Here is a 19001-nt window from a genome sequence, read left to right as displayed (position 1 = left end):
GAACCAGAAATCTTGCTGATCAAAATCTCCTCCTTTTTTTGTCATAGCCTTTACTTGCACTTCTGTTACTTGTTTCTTTATTTGAGTCTTTACACCCTTTCTCTCAAGGTAATCCTGCTTGCACTGCTTTTTCCTGCTGGGCAGATTGGCTTCCAGAAGTAAGGCAAAGAGATGAGTGGGATCTGTTTGTTTCCAATATTGTGGCAATACAAAAATGTGTCTCTACTTTGCCCTCTTCTTGTGCAGATGTTTGAGTGTGTTAATTTTTTGTTGAGAAAAGCATGTGTTTTAATAACTTTACATAAAACTGAGACTTTTATCATGGATCCCTCCAAAGTAGGTAGCTTTATTATCTGCATGATTATTCTGTGTTGAAATTTTCTAAACTTTATCTGTATTTAGCACTTCTGGTTTTATTTCTGAGGTGTGTGGGATAGAAATGAAGTGTGGAGCATATTCTAAACCTCGGGTCAGTTCCCAAAGCCTCAGCAGTGCTGAACATGCTGCTGCAAAAGCTTTTTCTGGACCTGGAGATGCTCACTGAACAGGATTTTGAGCTCTTGCTTTGGGTCCTTTCAGTGCCTGCTCAGATGAGCACTGTCCATAGATTCTTCTTCAGCCAGCTTGAGGAACTCTTCTAATTCAACTTTTTATATTTCTTGTGTTGGAAAGGGGCATTTGGTTAAATACCTTCTGTTAAACTGCATTAACTGTTTCTTACAACTCATTAACAAGAGTCTGAAGTCTGTGATGCTGTCAGGTGGCTTGCCTTTCAGTGCTGTGGTTTTTATAAAAATGCATTTCCAGGTCCAGCAGAGAATTTTCTGTGGGAAATGCAGTGTTTAAGCAATGTCCCTTGTGCACTGCTCTTGGTTCACTTCATGTCCCCTGACACTTGTTCCTCTTGTTGTGGGGGAACCCTGCAAAGGAACAGCTCTGCACCCAAGCACTGTGCTGGGCTTGCAGGGGTGGATCCTGTAATTTATCAGCTCCTGTAGATGTGGAGGGGTTCATTTGGAGCCAGAAAAAGTCTCACCTCCCATCTGTGTGCCAGATTGGAAAGCAGCACTAGCAGTCTGCAGCCTCTAACTTTCTTTTGTCAAATACTTACTGGATTGACTTCCTGTCTGTGCATTATCCTCTTTGGTGTATTATATTGATGACTGTCACACATTTGACCTCTGTCATCTCTCTTTCAGTGACCAGGAGCCTCCTTATTCGATGATCACATTGCATGAGATGGCAGAAACAGGTACCACAGCCCTGTGCTGCCCATTCCAGTTGACTCCAGGGCACTCACATCTCCCTTTCCTTTGCCAAGAAAATAGGTGTTAGCTGCACCCCTCCTGCCTGGCTGTAGCTCTGGGACACAGCTCTGCCCTTCAGAGGCTGCAGTCAGCTGGCTGCCTTTGCCTGGGGTTTTATGAGCTCTCTTATCTCCAGGAGCTCAGCCAAGGGATGGCCCCAGACACAGCATTGAACTCCAGGCCATGGGCAATGTCTGTTTGCAGACATGGTTTAAAACTCTGTGCTCCAGTGTGGGGGGGTTTTGCTCTCCTTAGACCTCCACTCTGCAGCTCCTACAAGCTGAGCTGTGTTTGCTCAAGGGCTTTTTTCTTTTTTCCTTTGCTATGGAATGGGAAATTCTTCCAGCTCGAGACCTCCACCAAGTTTCTGGTGATTTTTAAATTTTTGTTCGTTTGTTTTAGAGTTGGTACTGGTCTTAAGAAATGTATTTCTATATAAAAATAAGTTAATCAGCTGATCAGATATTACAGCAGTTCATTAAAATGTTTTCTGGGGAATGTGCTAACAAAACTCAGCCTCTGATGTATTCCTTACATTTACTTGTCACTGTTGAAGGGAGCACTGAGTCTCTCCAGGTTTGCTCACCTCTGTGCAGTTACAGACTCTGTTTTCACTCCAGAGGGAACTAATATTTTGTAATAAGAGTTAGGAGTTGAGAATGGACACCGAAGCCTTGAGTAGCAACACTGAGCAAAGTGTTTGTACTCACCCTGAGTTTTCCTTCCTAATAACTGGTGGGTACTCAAGGATGCTCTGGCCTGGGCAAGATTGTTCTCCAGACAACAGAGGGGTTCACTGCAATTTTTATTTTTTTTTTATCCTTGAATTTAAACTTCTGAACTACTGCAAACTTAGACATAGATGTAAAAAAATAAATTCTTCTTATCCTTTTTTTTTTCTTTTGTTTTTTCTCAATGTCTGTAAACTCCCTGGGTAATTTTGAGGATTTTTCAGTTTACATTTATTTCAAACACTTCAGCATCATGGTGTTAATGCTGAGCTTTATTTCTCTTTTGTGGTTGACAGATGAAGGCTGGCTGGAAGTTGTCCAATCTTTAATTAGAGTTATTCCATTAGAAGATCCCCTGGGACCAGCTGTTATAACACTGCTGCTTGATGAATGTCCCCTGCCAACAAAAGTGAGTCTAAAGCCTCTGGGTTTCAATTCCTTGTGGCTGCCACACCCAAAATACTTCTGGGTGGGTTTCACAAGTGATGCAAAACCCTGTGGGCTGGTCTAAAAATGGGTATAAATTGGAAATTTGGGTAATTTGTGGTGGCTTGGTATCTGATTGCTGCTTAATGCTGGAAGCACCATAGAGGGAAAAAAATAAGGGTCTGGTCCACGGGGAAGAGCAAACAAGTGGCCTTTGGTGTTTAGCTGCTTTTATTCCTGTCCTCTCCTGCTTTGTGGCACATTCTGTGAGGCAAGGGTGCAAACTCAGTGCAAGTTCTGGTGTTTTCTTCTCAAGTTTGGCAAGTTGCACATTTACAAGTCCCTGCTGAAACTTCCTTGCCCTGCACTTCAGGAACGCAAGGCAAGGGGGTGCTGAGCAAGCAGTGTTTGTTTTAAACTATGAAATACCTAGGTACAGTTTTGGCTACTCTGAATGCTTCTTTTTTTTCCTGAGCACTGGTCTGGTGTTGGATGGAAAGAGGACCAGAGGGGTTCAGACTTTTGGTACAGGAGTTGTAGTGAGAGCTTTAAGTGCTTCAGGGTGTGAATCCCTTTGAACATGATGCTGGTGCAGAGCTTGTCTGGGTTCAGATGCTCATTGCTACCTCATTTCATCAGAAACTGATGATATCATTGCAGCTTTCATTTCTTAATCTACTACTTCTGCTGCCTCTCTACAAACACCAGGCTCTAGAGCAGTGAAATGATGTGAGTGTGGCTCAGAACACAAGTCAGAAAACCTTATCAGGTTACTCAGTTTGAGCAGTACTTGGGTTTTTTCCTCCAAATGGCCTGCTGATGACTTCAGTGTGAGGAGCTCTTCTGTTTTAATTAGACCCTGGCCTGAAATGAGGCAGTTTCAGTCTGAAGCAGCTGAAACTTTCATGAAGCCTGGAAAGTTGAGGGGCATTTCGGAGCTTTTTGGGGTGGGATTCTCCCTGTGGCATAACTTGTATAATAACCCATTAGCTGCTCTGAAAATGGAAGGGATGTTTGAGACCTTTCTTGAATTCTATCCACACCAAACTGCCTGAATGAGGCAAGTCCAAGCATGGCATTTCAGATTTATTGTCCTCATTTAGTGTGACTACAGAAAGCCATTTGTGCACTCAGGAACACAATTCATGATGTCCTGTAAAGCTGGTAGCATCCTACATTTGTGATGGAGATGTGGGCTCCTTTTTTGAGGCATATCTTTTCAGTCCCCAATTCTAAGGTCTAAACCAGACCTTTTTTTGGCAAAGGGTGTGAATTTTTTTAAAACTTTTTTTTAGGCCTCTGGAAACAGTAGTGCCAGAGGTGCTGGTTGGTATTGTTGCCTTTGCCTGCTCTTCAGATTTATGTTGCTGTAGGCAGCTCCCTTGTGTAATCCAGGGATGTCACAGGAATGAGCACCAATCTGGTGGTAATTAAAAGTTACAAATCTTGGGGATGTTGAGTTTATCTCCCTGCCTGCTGTAGCCATGCTGTCTTTAATGTGGTAACATGAAATATTGGTAATACAGTGTAAGAATAACTTGTACTCTACTGAGTTAGGGTGACAACTCTACCTGTCAGTAATGCTGGAGAGATTTCTAATTGTTCTTTTTCAGGATGCATTACAGAAGTTAACAGAAATATTGAACTTAAGTGGAGCTGCTGCCTGCCAGGATGCTTCCCACCCTGCCAAGCACAGGAACACAACTGCAGTGCTGGGCTGCTTAGCAGAGAAGTTGGCAGGTAAGGAATTGGGGTTCTGCTGGGAGCTCCCAGGGGCCTCCCCACAGCACCTTCTGCCTCAGCTCTGCAATGCAAACTCCTTCAGGAATGTTTCCAAATGCTCTGCAGCTCAGGGAGACCCTGGGTGATTCAAATGTTGAACAGTCACTGGCTTGGGTCTGAATGAGCCACTCAAATCCCAGATAATTAAAAAGAACAAATGTCTCTGGTGCCCAGTTGTGGATTGTGGATGTGTTTGTTTATGGTACATTGTCTTTATCAGGTTTTTCTGTGTGTAGACCTACCCTGGCTATGTGTGACTTGCTGGAAATACAAAGATCTTCAGCCAGGAGGCAGGAATACAAAGTTAGCAGTCTTGGAATCTGTGTAGAAACAAAAAATGAATCAAGTTCCTTCCAATAAACATGTGTTACCCTATTGCAGTTAGCAGAAAAGGTTCTCTCTTCTGTGTTGCTTGAAAGAAAATTGCTGGGATTCTAATTTGAGATGATTTCTCATACAGAGTTTTTTAGTCCCTTGTCATTTCTGGTACCCTGCTGGAAATTATCAAGTTTCCTTCCTGCTGGTGGTTGGGTTTCTATCTGGTTTTTTGGTCTTTTTCTGAAAGCAGGCAGGAAAATGAGGAAGGATTGTCTGGTATCACCCACTGGTTATTAATTTTTTTTTTTTTAATATTTCTGTCAAAAAAAAAAAGGAAAAAACAAGGGCAGGAAGCATTTTTGTACTATAATGCTTCTGCCTTGTTATACTAAGTGAAAATCAAATCCTGTATCTACTTTTGTCTTTGTGGCCACAGAGCAGATCTTGCTGTATCAGCAGAGCAGTTAAGGCTGTGCTGGAATCTTTTGCACCTTGTTAGAATACACAGAAACCAGAGTTTATTCCCTTGTATCTGTCTTGTATACAGTATTTCAGGGCATTTTTTTTTACTAATTGGCTGCTTGCCATGGTGCTGCTGCAGTCAGTGTAATTAACAAGCAGGCTGCTCATTTGGGGCTGCTGATAAATGGAGCTCATCTCTAAACCTTGACTCTGGAAATTAAAGGGGAGCAGCCTCATTTTGAGAGTAACAAGCATGGAGATGCTAAGCAGAGACTGGCAGAGCTTTTCTTCAAAATCTCAGAGGTGTGGCTGGAACTCTGTCTATTTCCAGCAGGTAAACTGAATGTTTGTCACTGGACAGTGCTGGTAAATATCACACCTGTAGCAAATATTGGGCTGGGAACAATGATAATTGTTCTATTTTATAGTTCTGCTTTGCTGCAAAGTTCTCAGTGTGCTGTGATTCCTTGTGCAGAAGTTGTGTGTGATGATGGTTCCCATGCATGGATTTAATTTTTGATGTTCCTGCAGGTCCTGCAAGCATAGGCTTACTCAGCCCTGGCATCCTGGAGTATTTACTTCACAGCCTGGTAAGTGTGCTTGGTCTTTTTGTTTCTGTTTATTTTTTTATGATTATTATTGTGAAAAATTATGGTCGTGTCCATATGGAGCAGTTATGATGCAGTTTATTTTTGTTATGATTATTATTGTGAAAAATTATGGTCACTACACACTGGTAGTGTATGTTCTGGGGAGCTGAGATCCCAGTGAGGCTGTGGAATCTCCATCCTTGGAGCTCACCAGGAGCCAGCAGGACAAGGTGCTCAGCAGCCTGATCTGCTCAGACCAGCTCTGAAGGGGAGGGTGGGATGGGTGAGCTCCAGAGCCACCCAAAGCATTCTGTGACCCAGCTGTGCTTATTGAATATTTATTAAATAACCTTTCTTGCTGTCCACATTTAGAACTTCCAGTCCCACCCCACAGTGATGCTTTTTGCACTCATAGCACTGGAGAAGTTTGCACAGACAAGTGAGTACCACCCTGAGCAGCCATGCTCTGGCTTCTCCTGCCCCCTGGAGCTGATGGCACTGGGGGACTGGTGGGGACACAAATGTCAAAGAGAAATGTTTGTCCTTTACAGGCAAGGAGGAATATTTATTTATTATTTACTTATATTTATTTATTCATTATTTATATAAGGGGCTTTAGTGATACCCCTCAAAACACTTCTGATTTTTGAGGGACTCAGTGCAGTGCTTCCCAGGGAGAAGTGGCTCCAGAAGGACTTGTGACACGAGGCCTTTGTCACTGAAATAAATCTGTGCTGGTGGTGGAGAGCAGCTCTGGCAGCACTTTTGTGGGCAGGAAGCAAAGTTTATTGCTGGAGTGACATCCCCACCCACAAACCTTTAAAAGATTTCCTGAAACTCAGTCCTCAGCTTAGAAATTGCTACATAAAGACTTAAGACTTTTGTTACCTGGAAAATAAATTAACCTGTACTGGAGAGAGGGAGAACAGCTGAGACTGCTGGTGTTGCACCTCTGTGCTGAGAAGTGCTGAGTGCTGGGTTAATTCCATGTCTGTTTGGGAAAAGAATTTCAGGCTGGTTTTAATATTGAGGTTTATATTTGTAAAATGTTACTCTTTGTACCCAAAGCTGTCCCTGGTTTATAGCAATGAATCATTCTTTGCTCTTAAATTGCAGGTGAAAATAAGATGACAGTTTCTGACTCATGCATCAGTGACCAACTGATCTTGCTGGAGAAATGGACAGATAACCCAGATTATCTGAAACGCCAGGTTGGGTTCTGTGCCCAGTGGAGCTTAGACAATCTGTGTAGGTATAATGAAGCAGTAAATTAATATTAGTCATTATTTTTAATACTAGTAATTATTAATGTAGTAAATTCACTTCTCCAAAGAGGTTGAGGACTACTTTGCTTTGTGGAGGAGTAAATATACCTCTTCCTTAAAAAAAAAATAAATAAAAATACAACAAATCCAGTGTAATTGCATGGAACTAGGGGTTTTTCTCAGTCTGTGAAAGGAAGTGGTTTGTACTCTGCAAGTTGGAGCTGCAGTGAAAATTCTCCTTTGCACCATGTGTCCTGCAAGCCAGGCTGCAGCAGGCAGGCAGAGCAGCTCAGTTGTGCTGCTCTGCCTCCAGGTGGAACAGCTGAATTTCTGACACACCCTGGTGAATATCAGACCCCAGCAGTGCACAGGCTGAAGGAATTATTGAAGCCTTTAAAGACAGGGTCTGGTGATCAAAAGTGAAAGTGTCTCAAACTGCCAGCTGGATATGCAAGTGCTGAATGAATATGTAAATCCTGAAAGAATGGCATTTTGGTGTGAAGTTGGATAATTTACTTTTGCCTGTGGAATTCCTGAGAGCAGTGATTAGGTTGGAGAGGCTTTATTCACAGGCACAGGTCGTGTTCTTATGTTTAGAGGGTATTTGACACCCAGGGTGGTGAAAGGAAAGCTGTTTTCATACTGTCACTTTCCTTGGGTTCTGTCAAAAATCAGCTGGGTCCTGGAGAGCTTGATTGCCACTGCGGGAAATGTTTACAGTGAGATTTTGCTGCAGCACTGATTAAAACTTGTTTTATTTTGCAGTTTTAAAAGAAGGCAGGCAGTTTACATATGAGAAGGTTGATTTGACCAACATTAGGGCTATGCTGAACAGTAATGATGTCAGTGAATACCTGAAGATCTCACCACATGGATTAGAGGTGGGAAATAATTTCATGATTTTGACCTAAAAAGGAGTCTGGAGAACAAGGCAGGGTTTAACTATTTTTGTTTGCTACTTGCTCCTGTGATTTCCTAGAGTGAATTGGACTTTTCTGCCAGTTTTGAATAGAAAATTTGCTTTGTCCAAGGGTTTTAACATTGCTACACCAATCTCAGTTGTACAAACGTTCACAGTAAAAGTAACACCTGTACCTGTGCTGGCTTTTCACTCATTTGCCAAATATTTTTCACAAAGTATAATTCTTATTTGTTTATCCTCTCTAGTCTTGAAAATCCCATAGCAGTAGGATTTTTCTCAACCATATGTTGTTTTTCCTTCCTCTGCTACTTTTTTAAAAAACTTGTTTGCCTGCTTACAGATGGGTTTTCATGAACTAACACTGGATGCTTCTCTGTCCTTCACACCAGCAGTCAGCTCACAATCAGTGACTTGAGTCTTCCTGTCTTGGTCTTTGTCTTTAAATCTTTAAATGGACTTTTAACAACTCTTCTTTGCTCTCCCCCCTCTTCTTCTTTGCTTTCCCCCCTCTTCTTCTTTGCTTTCCCCCCTCTTCTTCTTTGCTTTCCCCCCTCTTCTTTGCTTTCCCCCCTCTTCTTCTTTGCTTTCCCCCCTCTTCTTCTTTGCTTTCCCCCCTCTTCTTCTTTGCTCTCCCCCCTCTTCTTTGCTCTCCCCCCTCTTCTTTGCTTTCCCCCTCTTATTCTTTGCTCTCCCCCCTCTTCTTTTTTTCTCTCCCCCTTTGCTCTCCCACTTCTTCTTCTTCTTTGTTCTCCCCCTTTTTTTCCTTCTTCTTTGCTCTCCCCCTGTGCTTTGCCACTGAGCAATTCTCAGTCTGCCCTACTTGTTAGTGTGACAACTATTGCTACAAATAAAGGTCAGTTTCTGTCTAAAGTCATTCTACAGTCATGTTGCTTTATTCTTACAGTGCTAGTAACTTGATCCAGGGAAGAAAGGGGCTTATTTGCTGTTGTTTATTGCATTTATTGTGGGAAGTTAATTTCTGTTTGGTTTTGGTAGGCTCGGTGTGATGCCTCCTCCTTTGAAAGTGTTAGATGTACCTTCTGTGTTGACTCTGGAGTCTGGTACTATGAAGTGACAGTCATCACCTCAGGAGTGATGCAGATAGGATGGGCTACCAAAGACAGCAAATTCCTCAATCATGTGAGTGCATTTCATGTCATCAATGAGGTAACTCCAGTATTTTCATACTCAGAACACCCATGAAAACAGCTCTGGTTATTCTGTGATAGTACCTGAGCAACTTGCACCTTTCCCTCAGTTTTTCTCTACTTCCATGAAGCTATTTTTGCTGCATTTAGTGGTCCAAGAAAGGGCTGGATTGTCACTGCCAGACAGACACTGCTGGCACAAGCCCTGCACTTGCTGCTGTCTGAAAAGGGAAATTGCTTATTTCTTGTGCCTTGGTCTTTTCTTGGAAGTTCTTTGGATTACAGCAGTGGGTACTGTCTTAACTCTGTATGGCTGTTGTCAGCTCAGGATGCTGCAGCAGAATGGCCTTGGTATTTCTGTACCACTAGGAAAGAGTAATGGTGGCTTCCCAAAAAACCTCTCTGCTTCAGTTTACCCCAAAAAACCTTTCAGCTTACCCCAAAAACCTCTCTGCTTCAGCTTACCCCAAAAAACCTCTCTGCTTCAGCTTACAGAGGACTTCCCATATTGCCAGCTTTCCAAACACCCATGAAAGGGCAAGCTAGAATTTGACTACAAAAGCTGTGTAGGACACAGTGCTGGGATTTTCAGCTTGGGCTTCTGGCTGGCTTTGAGAAAGAAATGTGCTCTTAGCCCTGCTGCAGTGTTGTAATTTCATGGCTTTCTGTTCCTACTTGGACTTCAATTTAGGGAAAGAATTACACATAAAATGTAGAGATAAGCAGTTAAAAGTGCTCATTTCCCATCGTAGCAGAAGTCATTCTGCAGCTGAGTGAAATGCAGAAGCTGATGTGAGGAGAGGCAAATAATAGGAGTAAATATTGATGGGGGGGCTATGAGAGAAATGCACCCAGAAAAAACAAACACCAGTGGCAAGAAACCCAGCAGGAGTGAGAGAGTGGCTTTTCTCACCACTTAATTCTTCCCATGAGTTCAGTGGTCTTGCTCTGTTTCTTCTAATAATTCCTGGAAATAGCCTTGTCCTCTGCAGGTCTGTAACATGCACATCTCTGCACCACATCCAAAGCCCAGTCTCACATTTCAGACACAGAGTTGCAAGTGTGATTTAAATTAAAAACAAAAAACAGGCAAAATGAAACAAGAAAAAAGCAAGCAAGCAAAGCCCATATAAACAAAACAAAAAGAACACAAACAGAAATACCATACAGACCCATCCCGAGCACAGGCAGTGTAGACATTGAGTATTATGGAAAATAAAAGGCCCTGTGTCTGTCTTTAGACTCTTAAGAGGCTTAAAAGATTTTTCCCATTTCCAGTTGAGCAGCTTGGTGTAAATGCATTTTTCTGTCTGTGCTTTCTGTGCAAGGCATAAAAGTAGGAGCTGTTGCATCTCTGAGCAGGGTCATTTTCTGTTGCTGCAGCTGTTTTGCAGGTGGCTAAATGCTACTTTTCTGTCAGTTCATCAGGTGTCAGCCTGAAATTCCAGGATCTCTTCTGGGTATATCACAGGCAGGGTCAGCAGGGCAGCCACATGCTCTTTATTGACAGGGTAGCAAAAAGCCTAGGCCTAAATATTCCATTAAACACCCATTAGCCAGGCTCAGCTTCAGGCTGGCACATCAGAGGCTTCTCTCTCAGATGCTCTCCAGGATCTGCACTTTGATTTAATCCATGCTGAGCACAAGGAACTTCCCTTCTCTGACACTCCTGGGTTTCACATTTGGACTCCCTGCATGGCAAATTCTTCTCATACTCTGAAACTTCTGGTTTTGCATTTATCTTGGACCCAGGAACTGAGGGAGGCTGGCAGGGAAAGGAGCACAATATGCAACAAATTCAGTGAAGGGACCCTGGGTTTGTTCTTTTGGGGGAAGGTATTGCAAGGCTGGTACTGGGACTTCAAGATAAGAGTGGTTACACTTCTACATTGACTTTTAGGATGCAAAAAGTTGGCTATTTAGGTGCTGGCCTTCTAGTTTAAATAGTTCAATAGGAGAGATTTGAGATCAGAGAGAAAATTTGGAAATTAACTTTGGAAATTATATTCCCTTCTTCCCCTTTTCCCACCCCATCCAATTCCTTTTGATGTGAAAACGAATCAAAGCCTAGGCTTAAAAAAGGGGGGTGGGAGGACCCCTCCTTCCTCTTGGAGGAGTGGTTTAGTCACAGAACAGCAAAGTTGAGTCCTTCTGTGTGAGGAATGGCTGCAGACTGATGCTTCACTCTTGTTCCAAAGGAAGGTTATGGCATTGGGGATGATGAATACTCCTGTGCATACGATGGCTGCCGGCAGCTGATCTGGTACAATGCCAGAAGTAAACCCCACTCCCATCCCTGCTGGAAAGAAGGTACTCACTCCTCCTTCTGCTCTTTATCCTGCTGGGAGTTCTGTTTTTTGTTTTTTTTTCTCCTGCAGGTGTCTAGAAACCATCTTTGTCAGTAGGGGTGTACTGAGAAGTTACTGCATAGTCCTGATGATGCTTAAGTTTTAATTACTGTGCCCTTCCTCGTGTTTGCAGTGCTCTAAAAGCCTGAAGCAGGCACCATGCTGCTGTTCCTCAGTCTGTGTAAAGAGAACCTGGTTGGTTAAATGCTTTTTCTTTTCATAGGCAGAGTACAAATCATAGCACCAGCTAACAGTGCTGGACACTGAATCATAACTTTATTCCAGATGTTGTAGTTCTACAAAAACAGAGTTAAAATGACCCTTTCTGGGTTGAAAAGGTTGCTTTAGAGTGAGGGGAAAACCTTGATCTCTGAATCTTTTATTTCTAAGGCTTTTATTTTATTATTATATTTTATTATTTTTATATTTTTGATATTCTATTTTATTATTATATTTATTGTCTATTATTATTTATTATATTATTAATTATTTTTATTATTATTATTTATTTTATTATTATTAATAATTTAATTGTTATATTTCTAATGCTTTTTTTATTTCTAAGGAGGAGTTGCCCTGTCTTGCTTGCTTTGAATTTTTGGGTAACTTTTTGGGCAGCAAAGCTCTGTTCTCCATCTCGGGCTTGCCAGGCTTGTGTGAACTGTGCCACCTTCTCTTATATTAAAAAATTTCCCCCAAGGATGGCTAAATTGAACATTTAGTACAAATAATTAGCATAAGCATATCAGAAACAGAATTTAGCAACTATGTGTCCTGATGATGCAAAACAGTGAAGGACAGACAGAGTGCAGCTTCTTCCTGGCTTTGTCAAGTATTCTGCAATACTACAATTATGTAGTCTTAATACTTTGGCAGAATAAAATACAGGGTTTTTTTACTATTTTGTCCTGGTTTTCTTTTTTCTTTGTTGCTGTCTTTATCAGTATTTCTTCCTTTTATGCTTTTGCAAACAGTATCACAACTCATAGTGAGATTTGTGATACTTGAAGCAATAACTGTATCAGCTGGTGGCATCTAACAGAAGTTAAATATATTTATCTCTGTTTTGTGTGTAAGGAGACACAATAGGATTTCTACTGGACTTGCAAGAAAAGCAAATGATCTTCTATTTAAATGGAAACCAGCTTCCTGCTGAGAAGCAAGTATTTTCATCTGCTGTGTAAGTATGTGCTCACTTGGAAGGACAGTGACAGGGGGTAACTCTTTTAATCCTATAAAGTATTTCCCATTTGAGATGTAAATTCCTATTTGCTTACCTGAAGCCATCATTAGGCAGGGTTCCCAGCTGAAAGTTGCTTAGAAATCAGTGAGGAGGATGTAATTTTATAGATGGTGTTCAGGGTGTAAGGGTAGGTTCAGCTTGATGTTTTCTGCTGTCAAACCAGCACAGCATTGAACAGGATGAGTCTGTGGCAAAGGGAACACATTTCTGTTACTGCCTGAGGAATTTTATGTTTTAAAAAATCAGCCCTGAGTCCTGTAAATGCTGCAGACTGCCTGTTAAATCCTGCTGCTCACTGGGGACAGTTTCTGTAGTAGCAGGGGAGCACATCTCTTGGTAGCAGTGCAGAGAGGTGTTAGGTTTATTTTTCCAAATCTATTAAAATTAACATGGCTAACTCCTCTCATTCTCATGGAAAAAAATCAGTCTTTTACTTCTGGGAAGAGAAGCAGGTGTGATACTTGAAAAAGAAGATTCCTGTGCAGCTTAATAAAATGTTACAGTACTTTGTAAGTTAATATTACTGTGCTAAGTAATTAATATTACTTAGCTAAATTTCATTTGTGCTTTCTTAAAGTTGAAGATGCAAGTAAAGAGCAGTTCAAAGAGTACCTTGTCTCTTCAGCTTGCAGTGCTCTGCTCTGCCCCTGGAGGGTGTCCCCTGGAGGGGTGTCCCCTGGAGGGTGTCCCCTGGAGGGGTGTCACCTAGAGGGGTGTCACCTAGAGGGGTGTCACCTAGAGGGGTGTCACCTAGAGGGTATCCCCTGGAGGGGTGTCCCCTGGAGGGTGTCCCCTGGAGGGGTGTCACCTGGAGGGGTGTCCCCTGGAGGGGTGTCACCTGGAGGGGTGTCACCTAGAGGGGTGTCACCTGGAGGGGTGTCCCCTGGAGGGGTGTCCCCTGGAGGGGTGTCTCCTGGAGGGGTGTCTCCTGGAGGGGTGTCTCCTGGAGGGTGTCCCCTGGAGGGTATCCCCTGGAGGGGTGTCCCCTGGAGGGTGTCCCCTGGAGGGTGTCCCCTGGAGGGGTGTCTCCTGGAGGGGTGTCTCCTGGAGGGGTGTCCCCTGGAGGGTATCCCCTGGAGGGGTGTCCCCTGGAGGGTGTCCCCTGGAGGGTGTCCCCTGGAGGGTGTCTCCTGGAGGGGTGTCTCCTGGAGGGGTGTCTCCTGGAGGGGTGTCCCCTGGAGGGTATCCCCTGGAGGGTGTCCCCTGGAGGGGTGTCCCCTGGAGGGGTGTCCCCTGGAGGGTGTCCCCTGGAGGGTGTCCCCTGGAGGGGTGTCACCTGGAGGGGTGTCCCCTGGAGGGGTGTCCCCTGGAGGGGTGTCACCTGGAGGGTGTCTCCTGGAGGGGTGTCACCTGGAGGGGTGTCCCCTGGAGGGGTGTCACCTGGAGGGTGTCTCCTGGAGGGGTGTCACCTGGAGGGTGTCTCCTGGAAGGTGTCTCCTGGATGCTCACCAGATTGTGTTAATTGGTTGGGACTGAGGGTGTTTCTCAACTTGAGCCCTTCAGTAAATAAAGTGGAAAGAGGTGATATTTCTGGTATTGTTCCAAGGTGTCAGCGTGGCTGTGACAGCAGTCCCTGGCCATCCTGCCAGGGTAAGGAGGAGCAGGCAGGTGCTGTGCTGGGAGAGCTCAGACCTTGCCTCATGGGTCCCACACAGCCCAAGCATCTCAGGTTCCTCAGATTTGTGCCTGCTCCAAGGAAGCAGAGGAGGGGTGGACATGGACACGTCCCTTGCAGTTGGAATTTACTCTTCACAGCTTTAAAACCAGCAGAACAACTCCTCAGTGTCAGAGGATCAGGTTCTGGGCTGTGTGTGACTAATCCTGGTTGTACTGTAGGCAGCCTTTATCAGTAGTAAATTACTCAATAGTAAATCCTGATAAACCCTAATAGTCCATTCAGAATTTGAGGACTAAACAAGGAAATATGTGCAGCTGAAACAGGGTGTGTTACAGGTTGTTCTCCCACTGAATGCTTCTCCTGAAGGAACTTTTGTCTCTTTGTCTCAGGGTGGTTTTGTCTGGCAGTAGCAGTAACATGGCTGGAAAGCTTTACAGCTGTTACAGTCACTCTGCCCTGTCTGTTGTTCATCATCTTGCAGGTCTGGGTTTTTTGCTGCAGCCAGTTTCATGTCCTACCAACAATGTGAGTTCAACTTTGGGGCAAAACCTTTCAAGTACCCACCACCAATGAAGTTCAGTACCTTTAATGATTATGCCTTTCTGACAGCAGAAGAGAAAATCATTTTGCCCAGGTAATCCTCCTGTCTGGTTTGAGTGTGTTTGCACACAGAGAAATAAAATGCTTCACTTCTGAGTTGCACTGTTTGTTGTGCTTGGCAAAGTTGGTTTATGGGGTCACTCATCCATAGGGCTCTTCAGAAAAGGAGCAGACTGTCAGCTCCAGGGGAACCTAATGAGTAGGACAGGAGAGAAACAGCCAAAATCCATTCAGTTAATTTTTTTTTTTAATATTAAACTAAGTTAAAACACAGCATACTCCAGTACTGCACAAGAAACTGTTTCTTGTATAATTGCTTCCTGACATCTAAGATTGATTAGGCTGGTCAAGGAAATATAGTCCTAATCAAAAAAAAAAAAAATGTTGTATTTAAACTTGATCTAATTATTGATGTTGTGGAGGTACTGAGTGATTGTAAGACTTCAAGCTGTCCTTCTTTTATGACCCAGATGAAAATTTCCCCATTTGTAAATGATAGTACTGACAAAGGTTATACAAATTTAAATTGTTTTCTCACTTAAATCAAGCCATGCAGAAACAGGTTTGGATACATTTTTCCTGTACTTAAAAAGTACAAAGTCCTTGCAGGAACAAAAAGCAATAGCTTTTCTGATCTGGGTCACTGGTAACAAAATAATTTACTGGAACACTGTCCTGCAGCTGTACCCCAGATTTGTGGCTTTGTCTGAAGATTGTCCTTGAGCAGTGCTGAATGTGGCTGGAATCATCTTTTGCTCCTTCTGATTAAGTGGGGGGAATTTGTTGCAGGTGGCTATAATAAAACTCAGAGGCTGGGTTTGAATTATTTAGCTGCCTGGTCAAGTGTACTTCAGGTGCTTAAGTGTCTCAGTGTTTAAAAATAAAAAAAATACCTTACTCTGAGTCACACAGGGCAAAGTTTGAGGCACAGGAAATCAGATGCAACTTGGAAGAGCACTGGGTAGTCCCAGGCAGCCAGAGTAATTTACACCTGGTTGTGACTGCAGGAGCTTTAAGTGAGAAGTTCTGACTGAACTCTTTAAGATGATGATAATTGTCATTCCTGGTCAGTCCCCTTTTCAAACCGAGTGTTCTTCTGTCTCGTGTGTGTTGTGCTCTAGGTGAGGGGGTTTTTTCTTGTAGTTTCTAGCTGATGATCAGATGTCATTGTTAGTGATATCACTCTGGCACTTCTCTTGCAATATTTAAGCACTGCCTGTGAGAGCTGTTACCTGATTTTGCCAAAAGGTGCAGAGAGAAACTGGGAGGAAACTGGTTTTGTGTTAATGCCTGACTGGAGGCAGAGGCTGTTTGGTGTGCAAGGGCACCAAGAGGCTCCATTCAAGGTTGGACACTGTACACAGAGATCATTCTGCAGTGTTGGGAGACCAGAAGCCAGTCCTTAATAAAAAGATAGTTATGAACTTAAAAGTGAAAGGAAAAAAAGGCCAGGGCCTGAGTTGGACCCTTATTATCCCCCCCCAAGACTTGACATGAATCCATGCAGAGTTGTGCTGAATTTCATGCATGGTGTGTGGGGCATGGACTGGGCCAGAGCTGTCACCCTGCCATTGCAGATCTGATTGGTAGTGTCTGTATTCCAAACAGGAAACGTCCTGGTCCATCAAACTGGGGGATTTTTATCCATTTCCTCTCCCTTGTGGCAGGTGGCACACTGAGTTGTTGATTTTCTTTTCCATTTCTATTCTTTGTGTTACAGAATTTAGGGTTTCTGAATTTTGTTGACACATGGGGTTGTGCAGTTGTTTTTCTTCTTAGCTCTTAAAAGCCCATAGATACTAAAGAACAATTCTTATTTTGAAGTGTTCAGCTGTGGGAGCTGGAAGAATTGTAATCTAACACCCTCTCTGTCCCTCTCTGGCAAACCAGAACAGGGAACTGAAGGTGTTCTGAACATCCCTGGGTGTGTAAAGCCTTTTTTGTGGGAAGTTGGGATGGATTTTTATCAGCAGGAGTGTTGAGCAGCACAGGGCAGTGCTGCAGGTCCTGCTGCAGGTCCTGAGCCTTTGTTCTGAGCCAAACTCCTCTGTCTCTCCCTGCAGACACAGGCGCCTGGCACTGCTGAAACAAGTGAGCATCCGGGAGAACTGCTGCAGCCTCTGCTGTGATGAGCTGGCAGACACAGAGCTCAGGCCCTGTGGGCACAGGTAAAACCTCAAAAGCAACCCCAAAGAAAGCCAGGAAACGGGAAAAGGGGCGTTTGGCATTCAGCTTAGGTGAGACCAGATGCAATCCCTGCCTGTCCGGGTTGAGTACCCAGCATCAAGGCAGGAAAACCTCCTTTGAGGGGTGGGTTGAGCACAGTGGTTCCATTATTCCCCCCACCCCGGCCATGAGTGGGGGGAATTATCATCATCTTAACCTACAGTTTCTCACTGTGGGGGTGTTTGGCACTGGAGAAGTTCTGTGGCTACCAAACCTTAATTTCCTCATATCAAAAGTTTTACCTTCTTATTACTGGTGCTGTGAAATCCAAGTTGTGTGAGGAGAGCAGAGAATTCATTATATAATCAAGTACTCATCAAATGTTCAGCCAGTGGACTGTGTCAAGCCACAAATCTAAAAGATCAAACAGGATCTTTTAGACAGCAGGACAGCAGGATGAGTAATGCCATAATTACACTTTCCTCCATTTAAAGAGCCTCCTGTGAAATTAATCCAGTGAGGTCCAGTCCCTTGGTGGTTCAGAGTGCCTGTGGAAGCAGTCTTCTTGCTTGGGTGGTGCAAAGGTGGAAGGAGATGTGCCCAGTGTGCCTCAGCAAGAAGTGGAGAAAGCTTCACACCAGGCACTGCTGTTCTCCAGGTCAAAAAAGGGATAAGATCCCTGACAGTTCCAGGTGTGTTACCAGCCAGCTGCAGCCACACTTTTGGGTCTGTCAGTTGCTCTTCCCAGGGCAGCTCCTCCCAAAGCCTGGGGATCTGCAGCCCTTGCAGTTCCTGATCTCTGCACAGAGCCTTTCTTGACCACGTTTCTAGCAGAATAAACAAACTGCTTAGTGCTTGCATTTTTTTTTTCTTTGTTTTCTTTCGCACAGTTAACGAAAGTTTTAACTGCTTTTTCTTTTCTTCCAGTGACCTGTGCATGAAGTGTGCCTTGCAACTGGAGACCTGCCCTTTGTGCCGACAGGAAATCCAAACCCGGGTCAGACAGATCTCTCACATTTCATGACACACGGGGAGAACCACCCCAGATTTGTTTTCACTGAACTCCAACCCACACTGAGAGGGGAAAGCATCTCTAACCAACCTTATGCACACAGACCCACAGCCACGGCCGGGTTCCATGCTAACCTGGAATGTGTTTATCCCAGGAATGGAATCCTTCAGGAGCTCTTCCCAGTTGGCAGCAGCAGGAGCTGGTTCCAGCAGGAAGGAGCTGGAGGTCAGGGTGCTGCGGGCTCTGGGGTCCTGCAGGCAGGGGCACAGCACAGGCTCTCTCTTTCTGTCTCTCTCTCTTTCCCCCTTCTCGCCTGTCCCAGGTGCTGAAAAAATGGAAATATCTCCTAAACCAGGGCCCTTCTGCCTTGTGCTCCACAGCCTGTTTTTGGCAGCAGCCAGTGCTAAAAAGAGGATGCAGGTGTTTTCCTGTAGCTCCTGCTGGTCAGACTCTGTGTTCTCCAGCAGTGGATGTTCAACTGCTCAGAGGTGGAATGTGCACAGATGGATGGGAAAAGACCCTGTGGAGACTGCAGAGGAACTCACATGTTTTAATACCTTGGTGATTCCAAAGAATGTTCTGATTTGTTTTTTAATGTTAAAAGATGGGTGGTATTTTCAAGTAAATAATATTTCTGATGCTTTTAACTTCAGTACCCACTTTTTTTTTTTTTTTTTGTGAGAATATAATTTTCAGCAGGTATTCTTAACTAATTATAAAGCTGGACTGGAATTAATTTGATACTCTGGGTATTTTTTAAGGTATCATTGACATCTTTTTTAATCAGTGTTGTTTTTGAAAGTTTTATTCACTTTGGAACTATTGAGCTATCTTAGATTGGAGGAGAATTTTGGGCCAGGTTATTTAAAGAAATGTTATTTGGACAGCAGGTTCAGTCTTACTCTGTAACTTTAAAAATGCACCTTTTTTGCCAAGCAGGTTTGGGGCCACATTTCATGTTTTTGGTAGCAATCATAGAGTGGAAATGTATGCTCCTGTGTAATTCCACATTTGTGATGTCCATTTGTTACAAATGCATTTCAGCAGGCAGCTTTTGACTGGT

The 19001-nt window shown here is 43.7% G+C and overlaps 1 protein-coding gene across 1 annotated transcript in view; it reads left to right on the top strand.

Annotated features, from left to right (window-relative positions):
- Positions 1–18674, top strand: part of RSPRY1 (ring finger and SPRY domain containing 1) — a 36302-nt gene extending 17628 nt beyond the window's left edge. The window contains exons 4-16 of the mRNA XM_071757273.1: positions 1200–1252; positions 2335–2447; positions 4078–4204; positions 5558–5616; positions 5989–6055; positions 6733–6864; positions 7647–7762; positions 8800–8943; positions 11150–11261; positions 12377–12479; positions 14642–14794; positions 16824–16928; positions 17854–18674. Coding sequence (XP_071613374.1) covers positions 1200–1252; positions 2335–2447; positions 4078–4204; positions 5558–5616; positions 5989–6055; positions 6733–6864; positions 7647–7762; positions 8800–8943; positions 11150–11261; positions 12377–12479; positions 14642–14794; positions 16824–16928; positions 17854–17950 — 1381 coding nt within the window. The 3' untranslated portion in view covers positions 17951–18674. The remainder of the gene's footprint in view (positions 1–1199; positions 1253–2334; positions 2448–4077; positions 4205–5557; positions 5617–5988; positions 6056–6732; positions 6865–7646; positions 7763–8799; positions 8944–11149; positions 11262–12376; positions 12480–14641; positions 14795–16823; positions 16929–17853) is intronic.
- Positions 18675–19001: the final 327 nt, after the last annotated feature.

The sequence above is a fragment of the Heliangelus exortis genome, chromosome 13 (assembly GCF_036169615.1).
Source record: "Heliangelus exortis chromosome 13, bHelExo1.hap1, whole genome shotgun sequence".
Taxonomy (NCBI): Eukaryota; Metazoa; Chordata; class Aves; order Apodiformes; family Trochilidae; genus Heliangelus; species Heliangelus exortis.
The sequence above is the reverse complement of the archived record's forward strand: the minus strand, read 5'-3'. Positions and strand labels throughout refer to the sequence as shown.